General features: G+C 45.2%; 1 protein-coding gene across 1 annotated transcript in view; it reads left to right on the forward strand.

Moving 5' to 3' along the window:
• The window catches only part of PTPN13 (protein tyrosine phosphatase non-receptor type 13), a gene marked incomplete at its 3' end in the record, with an annotated part of 651,945 nt that overhangs the window by 475,941 nt on the left and 162,786 nt on the right, over window positions 1-13,218 (forward strand). Inside the window, 2 exon segments of the mRNA XM_030190609.1 lie at window positions 4,961-5,123; window positions 10,981-11,195. Coding sequence (XP_030046469.1) covers window positions 4,961-5,123; window positions 10,981-11,195 — 378 coding nt within the window.

Genomic DNA, 13,218 nt, shown 5'->3' on the forward strand with positions numbered 1-13,218 from the left:
GTCTGAGCCCTTACCGCCACCCATTGACCTAACAGTAAGGGCTCGCACGATACTTGTGACTGTTCCGGATGACCTACTGGTTAGGGAAGGCTGAAATTTTTCCAAGAAAAGTGGCCCCTCCGACCAGTGGGTCCTCTAAATAGTCCATCTCGGTTACACCCTAAATTGGCATCAACAGACACCAAATTGCCCACTGAGAGCATCTCACTTCAGCTCTCAGCACAAGCAGGTACTTTCAGAGGAACTCTCCGCCCTTCTAAAGGCCCAGGCAGTCGAGTCCACCAGGGGAAGAAGGGCTGGGATTCTATTCCAGGTACTTCCTTGTGCCCAAGAAAAGAGGAGAGATGCGTCCTATCCTAGACCTAAGGGCCCTGAACAAATTCCTGGTCAAAGAAGTTCGGATGGTTTCCCTGGACATCCTTCTTCCATTGATTCAGGGAAACGATTGGCTATGCTTTCTGGACTTAAAAGGATGCTTACACTCGCATCCTGATACTTCCAGGTCACAGGAAGTATCTTCAGTTTTGGCTGGAGACACATCACTTCCAGTACCACGTGTTGCCTTTTGGCCTCGTGTTGGCTCCCAGAGTGTTCACCAAGTGTCTTGCAGAAGTCGCAGCGTCATTGCACAGACTGAGAGTTCATGTGTTCCCCTGTCTGGATGACTGGCTCGTGAAGAGCACTTTGAAGGATGGTACTCAGGAGTCCATGCAGAGAACTATTTGAGTGCTGGGGCTCCTAGGGTTCATTTTAAATTATCCCAAGTCCTATCTCCATCCAGTTCAGCAATAGGAGTTCATCAGAACCCTACTGGACTCACACAGGCACAGGGTTTACTCCCTGTGCCAAGGGTGGACACGTTGCTCTCACCACTCAGGTCTGAGCCAGCCAGTAAGTTACAGCTTGGAAGATGTTGAGATTTAGTCCACATGGCCTCCACTGTCGATGTCATGCCCATGGCACATCTTCAATGATATCTTACCAGTGGACTCTAGCTTCCCAGTGGTACCAAGCCTCGGGGAACCTAGCCGATGGCATCCAAGTAATACCAGAGTTGATTCTGTCTCTACTTTGGTGGACAGTTCGGTCCAATTTGATGGTGGGACTTCCATTTCACATTCCTCAGCCCCAGAAGGTGCTGAAGACGGATCCATTCCACCTGGGGCGGGAGGCTCATGTAGATGGACTTCAAACCCAAGGTACTTGGTCAGCTCAGGAATCAGATTTTCAGATCAACCTCCTGGAGCTAAGGACAATCTGTATCTCTCTAAAGGCTTTCAGAGATCGGCTGTCCAACCAAATTGTACTCATTCAAACAATCAGGTTCAATGTACTACACCAACAAGCTGTGGAGTACTGGATCACACCCACTGTGTCAGGAGGCCATCTTGGTGGGTGAATCCAACAGTCTGACTGACAGACTAAGCAGGGTCATGCAACTCTATGAGTGAACTCTGAACATGGGAGTTGCCCATGAGATCTTCAGAGTGTGGGGCACCCCCTTGGTGGATCTCTTTGCCACTCAACTCAAGTCCTTCAGTTCTGTTCCAGGTTCAAGGCCCATAGCAGATTAATGTCAAATGCCTTCCTACTTTATTGGGGGATGTGAATCCTCCCATCCCTCTTGTGGGGAAGACTTCGCAGAAACTCAAGCAAGTCTGAGGAACCATGATCCTGATCACTCCATATTGGCCCAGGCAGATCTGGTTCCCTCTTCTTCTGCAGTTATCCTCTGAAGAACTGTGGAGATTAGAGTGTTTTCTGACCTTCATCACACAGAACAAGGGATCTCTTCCACATCCCAACCTCTAGTCTCTGGCCCTCACGACCTGGATGTTGAGAGCTTAGAATTTGCTTCCTTGCATCTTTCTGGGTCTTGCTGGTTTCCAGGAAACATTCCACCAAGAGGTGTTACTCTTTTAAATGGAGGGGGTTTGCCATCTGGTGTGAGGACAAGGCCCTAGATCCTGTTTTCTGTGTCATGGGACCTGAACGTTGTTCTCACCCAGCTGATGAAAGCACCTTTTGAGCCACTTAATATCTGTCATCTGAAGTACTTGACCTGGAAGTTCATATTTTTTGTGGTTGTTACGTCAGCTCGCAGGTTGATGAGCTTCAGGCCTTAGTAGTGGATGCACATTACACTAAGTTTCTTCATAATAGAGTAAGTAGTCCTCCACAACCACCCTAAGTTCCTGCCTAAGATTATGTTGAAATTCCATCTGAACCAGTCGATTTGTCTTGCCAACATTCTTTCCCCAACCTCATGACCATCCTGGCGAGAGCACCTTGCACACCTTGGACTGCAGGTGAGCATTGACCTTTTACTTGCAGTGGACTTAGCCTCACAGACAGTCTACCCAACTTTTTGATTCTTTTGATTGCAGCAGGTTGGGGGTCACCCTCAGGAAACGCACAATCTCTAATTAGCTGGCAGATTGCATTTCTCTGACTTATGCCCAGGCTGGGCTGAGCCTAGCAAGTCATGTCAGGACTCATAGAGGCAGATGCACTAAACGTTTTTCATCGTTAAATGAGCCCTCGGGGAAGAATTTCCGATCCTTTCCATGCACTTAAGCCTATTTTCCGACGACAGTAGCAGCTAACGAAAACGGAATGGAGATGAGCAATTAGTGTGAAAACCCCATTGAAACGACATGCACTAACCTTTTCCGATTGCCTTTACGCAGGAAAAAGGCAGGAAAACTAACGAGAGGTCTGGACCTCTCGTTAGGACAGCTCTGTGCCAGGAAAAAGTGTTAAGTGAAAAAATAAACAAACTTTGAGCCAATCCCAGCGCATTAGCAGAGCTAAAAGCGCTGTGATTGGTCCAAAGGACCTCAGAAAACACATAAAAAAATAAAACTAAAAAAAGGATCGGGAGGGGGCAAGGGCGCTCATCAGGAGCGTCCTGTACGGACGGCCTTGCCCCCCCCCCCCGCCGCTGCTCCCCACTTTCCGCCGCTCCCCCCACCCCGAAAAAGCAAAATTGTAGCAGCCCCTGCCCCCCTCCCTTCCTCACTACTCTCAGCTCCGCCTCCCGACATCCTCCGTCTGTGCCCCGCCCCCTTTGGGGGTCGTCGCCGCCATTCCCCTTCTCCATCGGGCCCCCCTCCCTCTTACCGGGCCCGTGCAGCGCCTCTCTCCTCTGTCCGAAGGCGCTGCACGGGCAAGAAGAACGCTGAATCAGCTGATGCCTGCCTTCGCGATAGAGCGTCTTTCTCCTCCTGGGCCCGCCCCTGTCTGACGTCAGACAGGGGCAGGCCCAGGAGGAGAAAGACGCTCTATCGCGAAGGCAGGCATCAGCTGATTCAGCGTTCTTCTTGCCCGTGCAGCGCCTTCGGACAGAGGAGAGAGGCGCTGCACGGGCCCGGTAAGAGGGAGGGGGGCCCGATGGAGAAGGGGAATGGCGGCGACGACCCCCAAAGGGGGCGGGGCACAGACGGAGGATGTCGGGAGGCGGAGCTGAGAGTAGTGAGGAAGGGAGGGGGGCAGGGGCTGCTACAATTTTGCTTTTTCGGGGTGGGGGGAGCGGCGGAAAGTGGGGAGCAGCGGCGGGGGGGGGGCAAGGCCGTCCGTACAGGACGCTCCTGATGAGCGCCCTTGCCCCCTCCCGATCCTTTTTTAGTTTTATTTTTTTATGTGTCAATTCAATTTGCCATGTGCTTGTGATTTGACTGTTTGTGGCATGCGCAGAGCAGCTAACATAACGCTTGGCTGCTCTGCGCATGATTTGGGGGCCGATTAACGATGTGTATTGTGATTCTTTGATACATTGTACGTTTCAATACCGATTCCAGCATGTGTGACTTTTTTTTTTGGTGCATTTTTCGTTATTTTAAAATCGTTAGGGACTTTAACGATTTAGATTTTTTTACGTTTGGTTGCTGCATCTGCCTCATAGTGTCAGAGCCATGGCTGTGTCGGTAGCTCACTTGCAGTCAGTCTCCATTGAAGACATTTGCAAGGCTGCAATTTGGTCTTCAGTCCACACATTCACACCTCATTACTGCCTTGAGCAGGACACCCAGTGCTACAGTTGGTTTGAGCAGACAGTACTGCAAAATTTGTTTGGGGTCTAGAATTCAACACCACCCTCTTAGGCCCATTTTATTCTGTTCCAGGCTGCACTTCACTCAGATTATAGTTTCAGGTTAATTTGTAATATGTCCTCGCTGTTGTGAGGCCCAGTTGACCATTGATTGTTGTTTTCAGTGAGCCTGGTTGCTAAGGATTCTCCAATTGTGAGAATTATGGCCTTTTTTGTCCTCTGAGAAAGCAAAGATACTTACCTATGGCAGGTATTCTCCAAGGCCAGCAGGCCTTAAGTTCTCCCAAACCCTCCCACTTTCCTTTGGAGTTGTCTCCTGTTTTTTATTTATTTGTTTGTTTGTTTGTTACATTTGAATCCCACATTTTCCCACCTATTTGCAGGCTCAATGTGGCTTACATAGTGCCGGAGATGCGTTTGCAGACTTCGGTGTTAACAAATACAGAGTGATGCTGAGATAAGATAAAGTTCATGTGGTACAGCCACATAAGGTCATCGTACAACGGAAGAATTGTGTTTTGTCCATTCCGTATTTTAGTTTTGTGTTGTTGCAGAGATCAGGCATTTATTATATTCCTTTGCTTTAGTATTGTACTCCGGAAACTGTGCTCTCACGCAGTGGAGCGTACCTCGTGCTCCACAAAACTCTTTTATGCTTTTTTTTTTATAAGTGCTGGACTGGGCAACACGGGTTGTGTTACCCAATTGTGAGAATATAAGGCCTGCTGTCCTCAGAGAATACCTGCTACAGGTAAGTATTTTCACTTTCTCTTCATATGCAAACAATGCAGGCTGTTATGTTGGATTTTTGCCTTGCAAAGATTGGAAAAAAATACTAAAATAATTAATGTTATTTCTTAAATTCATAATATTTATAGGTTGTACTGAGCTTTGATAATGGCTTTGCAGGTGGTAATCCTATTGTTAGAAAAGGGACAACTTCCGGTTGCCAAGGTGCATGCTCCAGTTACGCCTCAGAGCACCCCTCCAAATCAGATCATCCTGAGTCAACCACAAGAGAAGCAAATGAAAAAAACTGCGAATACAAAAGATTACAGCTTTGTCACTGATGGTGAGTTCATGCTAGAGAACTGTCATAAAGCTGTTTTACCATATAAATATGTTTGATTCCACTTACATTTGCTATTAGGCACAAAAGTTGGAATTCAGTACTTCTTGCTCATTGAGGTAAATTTTTAGGCAAGCACAGAATGCATTAAGCTCTACAGGTAGTCATTTAACTTTGTATTTTCAGTGGTCATATCTGTTTAAATGACGTTATCAATATGGGCTAATGTAATGTATTATTTTACCACAGGTTCCATTTTTTGCAACTGGAGTTCGTTACTAATAACTGGGGCTAACTGTAAAATAACGCATTTTAAGGGTAACCCACATTGATGACTATGCCCCTGATCCCGATTGCCAAAAATTCACAGATAAAATACAGATATGTTTTTCTCTGCTATTTCCATGGTTGCTTAAATGACTGAGTTGAGTATTGCCACACAATTGAAAGCTTAAAGTTCCCCGCCTGGAGTGCCCCTGGCTCCTCCTTTAACTATTGAGATTAATTTTAGCTATTTATGGTTTATACTACAAACTTTTATCCATTCCATGGTGGTGAGGAATTTAACAAAAAAAGAATAGCCATACAGGGTCAGACCAATAGTCCATCTAGCCCAGTATCCTGTTTCCAGTAGTGGCCAACAAGTCACAGGTACCTGACAGAAACCCAAATAATGGCAACCAATTCCAGGGCAAGCAGTATCTTCCCCATGTCTGTTCAATAGAAGACTATGGACTTTTCCTCCAAGAAATTGTCCAAACCTTTTTTTAAACCCAGATATGCTAACTGCTGTTACTACATCCTCCAGCAAACTGTTCCAGAGCTTAACTATTCATTGAGTGAAAAAATATTTCCTCCTATTTGTTTTAAAAGTATTTCCATGTAACTTCCTCGAGTGCCCCCTAGTGTCCCCTAGTCTTTGTACTTTTGGAATGAGTAAAAAATCGATTTACTTCTACTCGTTCTACACCACTCAGGATTTTGTAGACCTCAATCATATCTCCCCTCAGCCATCTATTTTCTAAGCTGAAGAATCCTAACCTCTTTAGCCTTTCCTCATACAAGAGGAGTTCCATCCCCTTTATCATTTTAGTCGCTCTTCTTTGAACCCTTTTTAATGCCACTATATCTTTTTTTGAGATACGGCGGCCAGAACTGAACGCAATTCACCATCCCTGTCCTAATAATTCCTAACATCTTGTTTGCTTTTTTGGCTGCTGCCGCACACTGAGCAGAAGATTTCAGCGTATTAGGACAAGGGGGCATGTGATGAAGCTGCAGTGTAGTAAATTTAAGATGAATCGTAGTTAGACTCTGGAATTCGTTGCCAGAAGAAGTGATTAAGGCGGTTGACTTAGCGGACTTAAAAAAGGGTTGGACGGCTTCCTGGAAGAAAAGGCCATAGTATGTTATTGAATGGATGTGGGAATAGTCCACTATTTCTGAGATGGGTGGGACAAATTGTTTGTTCTTTTGGCTGCTGTCGGAGACAGGGTGCTGGACTTGATGGACCCTTGGTCTGTCCCAGCATGGCGATGCTTATGTACTTATGTACTATCTACAGTGACATCTAGATCTTTTTCCTGGGTGCTGAACTCCAAGGTGGATGGACCCTATGATTAAGATTATTCTTTCCAATGTGCATCACTTTGCATTTGTCCACATTAAATTTCATCTGCCATTTGGATGCCCAGTCTTCAATTTCCTAAGGTCTTGCTGCAGATTCTCACAGTCTACACGTGTTTTAACAACCTTGAATAGTTTTGTGTCATCTGCAAATTTAATCACCTCACTTGTTCTGATTTCCAGATCATTTATAAATATGTTAAATAGCACCATTCTCAGTACTGATCACTGTGGCACTCCACTATTCACCCTCCTCCATTGAGAGAAATGACCATTTAACCCTACCCTCTATTTTCTATCCAATAACCAATTCCTAATCCACAGAAGGACATTGCCTCCTATCCCACGACCGGCTTATCTTTATCCACATGTTTATTCACGCCTTCGAAGAAATGAAGCAAATTGGCAAGGCAAGACTTCCCTTGGCTGAACCCATGCTGACTGTGCCCATTAAACCATGTTTATTTATGTGTTCCGTGTGTTACGTAATTTTATTCTTTATAATAGTTTCCACTATTTTATCCGGCACTGACGTCAGGCTTACCAGTCTGTAATTTCTCAGATCACCCCTGAAATCCTTTTTAAAAATTGGTGTTACATTGGCCACCCTCCAATCTTCAGGTACTATGGACAATTTTAATGATGGGTTACATATTACTAATAGCAGATCAGCAATTTCATACTTGAGTTCGTTGAGTACCCTTGGATGTATTCAGTCCGGTCCAGGTGATTTACTACTCTTTAATTTGTCGATTTGGCTCAGTACATCTTCCAGGTTCACTGAGATTTCTTTCAGTTCCTCTGCATCATCACCCTTGAAAACTATTTCCGGTACAGATAGATCTCTTGCATCTTCTGTAAAGACCGAAGCAAAAAATTCATTCAGTTTCTCCGCCTATGGCCTTGTCCTTCCTGAGTGCCCATTTTGCTCCTTGATGATCTAAGGGTTCCATGGATTCCCTCACATGACGGACTGAACATAAAAGCTGTAGAACATTGCCTTGAGTTACATCATAAGTTCTCTGATTTATGCTGTTGTGTTTTGGATCACATTCCTGAAGATGGTCAGAAGAGTTCTAAACTTCTTTTGCAATGTGAACAAAAATGAAATGAAATTAAAATCAGAGGAACCACAAGGTTTACATTTAAAACTCAAATAGGGTTTGTTTTTCTGATTGGGTCATTTTTTTTTCTGGATATGACATTAGCATTCTCATCTTTCTGAAGAACGGGAGGGCACCTAGTTGACATATTGGAGACTGGGGTTCCCTTTTACTAAGCCGTGTGCCGGGCCAGTTTTTACCACGTCTGCAAAAAAGGGCTTTTTATTAATGGGACGGGAAAAGGCCTGCGGTAAAATTGAAACCAGCATGCGCCCCAAACTGGCCTGAGCCCTTAATGACACCCATTGATCTAACAGTAAGGGCTCACATGCTACATGCATGGTGACTAGTCAGCGCTTGCCAATTGCCGATTACCGCCAGAAATGACGTGCATGGGAGGAAATAAGTAATTCATCCAGGTGTTAAGGGCACACTCCAAATCTGAAATTACCGCCAAGGGGTGCAGGCCTGGTGGTAGTTTTATTTGGGCGTGTGCTGCACACACGTAAAGCCTACCGTGGCTTAGTAAACGGGATCCTAAGTGATGCTGACAAGTCAGCAGTGTGCATAGTTTACTGACAAGTGTTATCTCTCCAATGTAAACTTTTTTTTAAAAACTTAAGTTTGATCCTGTTACACCCTTAAGAAGCCTATTGGTGAAAATTGTTGGTGGGATTTTGACAGTTTGAGCTTGCTGAATTAAGATAAGCCACTTTTTAAAGGTTATATTTTTAAGCTTTGTATAGAACCTGAACAGTTTGGTATGGGAGGTTTTTTATGCCTATGAAGTCACTACATATTAACTCCTATTATTTAAATGACATAGGTCGGGTTCTGAGACTTTTTCCTTCCATTTTAACCTTTTTACTGTCATTCTGTGTGCAAGGTTATTACAAATTAAAGGGGTATTTTACTAAAGGTTAGCTCGCGTTATCTGCAGCAGGGCCCATTTTATTCCTGTGGGTCCTACTGAAGATAACTCGAGCTAATCTTTAGTAAAAGATCCCCTAAGCAGTTTAAAATGTACCAGTTATTTATTTTTACAGAAATGTGTATTGTTGTGAAGGATGTAATGTTATACAGCTGTAATGTTTCCATATCCTTATTTTCCTTCTTTTTGAACTCTAAGAAGAGGTTTGGATCTTTTCTCCTCACCGTATAAGCTTGTGAAGATTATTATTATTGATTTTCATTATGTAGTGTGGGGGCAATTTTATAAAGTGTCACCTAAATATAGGTGTGAGAAAGAAGTGCTCTTAACGCCAGTTCTATAACAGCCTTAAGGCACACCTAACCTGTAATAGAATAGTAGCACTAATCTGCTTTGGCATGACAGCTTACACCAGGTCAATGGCAGGCTTAAGTGCACCTTGCAGTGAATACACCTGATACTATCCTATAAGTATGTGCGTTGCTAGGTGGAACACCCATGACACATCCATGCTCCTGTCACTGGTACAGACCATGTGCTGTTTCACATCGTGCTACTAGTTCACCATATTATAGAATAGCAGCTAGCAGATGTGTGACATCATTTTGCACACTTAAGTGCACTTATTCTTTAAATTAGTGCATGCAGTTGGCACAAAAATTTAGGTGCCCTTTATAAAACTGTCCTTCACAGCTTCTTTTTCTGTTTCTTTATTTGGAAGAACATCTAATATAATAATTCGCACCTCCAATGTTTTGAAGCTGACTCCATGGCAGTGTGGCAGTGAAGCCGTGTAGTGTTTGTAGGGTTCATAATTGCCCCGCCCTCAAGGGGAACTCTGTATAGTTGCCAGGGGAAGAAACGCGACATCAGAAGGAGAAGGGACCAACCACAGGCCTCGCACTCGCTCTCAGTGCCCTGCCCTCAGAGGGAAGGGAAGGCTGCATATAATATTCACCCACCGGAAGTTCGTTCCCTCCCTCCGAGTTCCATGGTCGTCGTCCGTCCCCCCTCCTTCCCTCCCAATTCCAGGGTCCCCCTCCCTCCCAGTTCCAGGGTTGTCGTCCCTCCCTCCCTTCCAGTTCCAGGCCCCCTCCCTCCGAATTTTAAAAGTCATCCTGACTTACCTCGTGCGGTAAAAAGCGTTCAGGCTCGGCACTTCAGTTTTCCCTTCTCTGTCTCTCAGCTCTGGTCCCGCCCTTGCAGAAACAGGAAATGAGGGCGGGACCAGAGCTGAGAGACAGAGAAGGGAAAACTGAAGTAAGTGCCAAGCCTGCACGCTTTTTACCGCTGCTGCTGGCCACCGTAACCCCGACGAGGTAAGTCAGGATGACTTTTAAAATTCGGAAGCAGGGGGCCTGGAACTGGAAGGGAGGGAGGAAGGGAGAGACGACAACCCTGGAACTCGGAGGGAGGGACGACAACCCTGGAACTGGGAAGAAGGGAGGGGGGGACCCTGGAACTGGGAGGGAGGGAGGACCCTGGAATTGGGAAGGAGGGAGGGTGGATGCTGGAACTTCCCTTAAAAACATTAATGGCAGAAGGTGATTACCTTGCTAGCGCCTGTTTCATTTCAATGAGAAACGGGCTTTTTTTACTAGTTTCAAATAAACTTCATAAAATAAAGCAAACAAGAAAAGTGACCTCAATGACAGCAGTATTCAGCATGATGCTGGCCACATATAGGTATAAATAATGTTGATATTTTATGCATATATTCAACCAACTTAAATGTATAAGTTGACTACTGAATGTCATCCTAACTTTTTGTGGGGTCAGTCTGACATATAAGGCAGGTGCGTGGCAGGAGCCACCATTTTCAGAATGACTGCACTGGAGGCAGGAACCAGTGGGCAGAGCTCATACCATGGAGGTACTGGGGGTGGGGGTGGCCACTAGACATAAGGGACATGTTTTTAAAATTCTGGGCGGAAGGGAGGAAGAAAGGCTTACCAGTCTTGACCCGTTTGGGCCACTAGACACCAGGGAAACAGATTCTCCCTGAGGGAGGGGATGTGCTATGTGAATTTATTTATTTTTAAATATATTGTGGCGGTGGGAGAGAAAGGTTCAGGTGATTTGGGAAGAATAGGACAGTGCCAGAGTGGGACAGAGGAAGGAGATGGGGCTTTAGAAAGCATAGCATGAAAAGACTGTTCTAAGGATATGAAGCCCGTATTAATGAAGACTTCTTTTACAGAAAACACATTTGAAGTAAGACTTCTGAAGAACAGCTCTGGCCTGGGCTTCAGCTTTTGTCGACAGGAGAACCTAACTCCTGAACAGCAGAGCTCAAGTATTGTGAGAGTTCGGAAGCTCTTTCCTGGACAGCCTGCCTCTGAAAGTGGGCAATTGAGAGTGGGGGACGTGATCCTGAAAGTGAATGGGGCTTCCTTAAAAGGAGTATCCCAACAGGTCAGAATACCACATTTTGTTTACTGAGCTTCAGCAGAGCCGTCTTTAGGGTAAAGTGGGGCCCGGTGCTCTGATGATGGGGCAGTTTTCAAAACTGCAGCCAGGTGCAAAGTCTTTGGGGATTTGGTGACACTTAATCACTGTGCATATTTCAACACGCAACAACACTTCATCAAGTATTAAAGCTAAATGTATTCATATTATATATGTGGTAAACTTGTGACAAATGGGGAGGTGGGGCATGCCAGAACACACCTGTATCTGTTCATTTGCACCTAAATATGAGCTTTGCTAAAACTTGTTACACATAAAGGGCTAGATTCTATATATTGCACCTTAAAAATCAGTGGCAGAAAAAAATACGCCTAGACATATTCTATAAACTACCTAGAATATGGGTACTATGCCTAGTACCCATCCACAGGGCTAAATTTAGTCACAGGCATTTTCGCCAAATAAAACTTGCTGTAAATGCCTATGCCTAAGTTAGGCGTGGACCAGGTGTATTGTATAACAATGCGCATAGTTTTTTTTTAGAAATGCCCACGGCTTGCCCATGGCCATGCCCCATTTTCAAATCTGTGTCTTAGAATTTACCTCATCACTTTACAGAATACGCTTAGAAAGTTGTGCGTGTAAATTCTAATTAATGCCAATTAGTATCAGTAATTGCTTGTTAATTGCAGTTATCGGTGCTAATTGACTTGTTAAGATAAGTTGTGCGCGCTAATCAGAATACAACCTGACTTGCGTGCACAATTCAAATTGCAGTATATAGAATCTGGGGGAAAATTTTCACAAGGTTCATATTGAGGCGTATTTTCATCACCTGACATTTTTCACATGCAGAAAGCTAAATGTACTTAAATTATATTCTTGGAAAACTTGCGCAGCAAAGTGAGCAAAGATATCTCTATATATAAAAGGCACCTCCAATGTTCGAATGAAGCCTTAAGGCGGAAACTTGAGGCGGCCGAGATATCCGGTTTGGCTATGAGAGTCTGCCCCACCCTTGCGTCACAACGTGATGATATCGAGGGCGGAGCAAACACACTGAACAAATCAAGGAAGCCCATTGGTTAATCTGTTTCCGCTCCCCAACGCAGCCGTCATTCCCATAGACTGAAAACCAAACAAAATCGCCACTGCACCCCATCCCCCCGCCCACACTCCCCCTCACCCACCCTCCCACAGCAGCCCGCTCACCGTTCCGCCGCACCCCCCTCTCCTCTCCGACTCTGGCCATGCAGCAGGACGATTACTACACACGAGTGGAACTGACCCAACCAACTACAATGTAAGCAAGGAGGCCCATTGGTTAATCTCTATTTCCACTCCCCAACACAGCCGTCATTCCCATACACTGAAAACCAAGCACACCTACGAGCTGCTGATACACATTGTCGTTTTCACTCAAAACCAAACAAAATCGCCACCCTCCCGCAGCCGCTCGCTCACTGTTCCGCTGCACCCCCCTGTCCTCTCCGACTCTGGCCATGCAGCAGGAGGATTACTACACACGAGTGGAACTGACCCACTCAACTACAATGTAAGCAACGAGGCCCATTGGTTAATCTCTATTTCCACTCCCCAACACACCCGTCATTCCCATACACTCAAAACCAAGCACACCTACGAGCTGCTGATACACATTGTCGGGTTTTTTTTCCCTTCTTCCATCTGAAACACGTCTAAAGCTGTTTCTACTGGATAAACTGCGCCTTTACAGGTAAAGGACAAAGGTTTTTGTTTTTGTTTTCTTACTGCACACCTTTTTCATTTATTTGAAAGCTACACATCTGTACATATCAATATCATGAAATCTAAACTACATATCACTAAAACAGTTTATCCAGCCGTTCCCTGTCAATGTGTGTCACTGAAAGAGTATGAGGGAGCTCCAGCTGCCTGTGGGTCACGACAGGACTTAGCTGCTGGACGCCAGAAGCAGTGTCGCCGTAGGTTGACAGCAAATAGCAACCCCCCCCACCAAGCACCTCGGAGGAAGGGAGGGGACAGGACC

Source organism: Microcaecilia unicolor, chromosome 2 (genome assembly GCF_901765095.1).
Source record: "Microcaecilia unicolor chromosome 2, aMicUni1.1, whole genome shotgun sequence".
Lineage (NCBI taxonomy): Eukaryota > Metazoa > Chordata > Amphibia > Gymnophiona > Siphonopidae > Microcaecilia > Microcaecilia unicolor.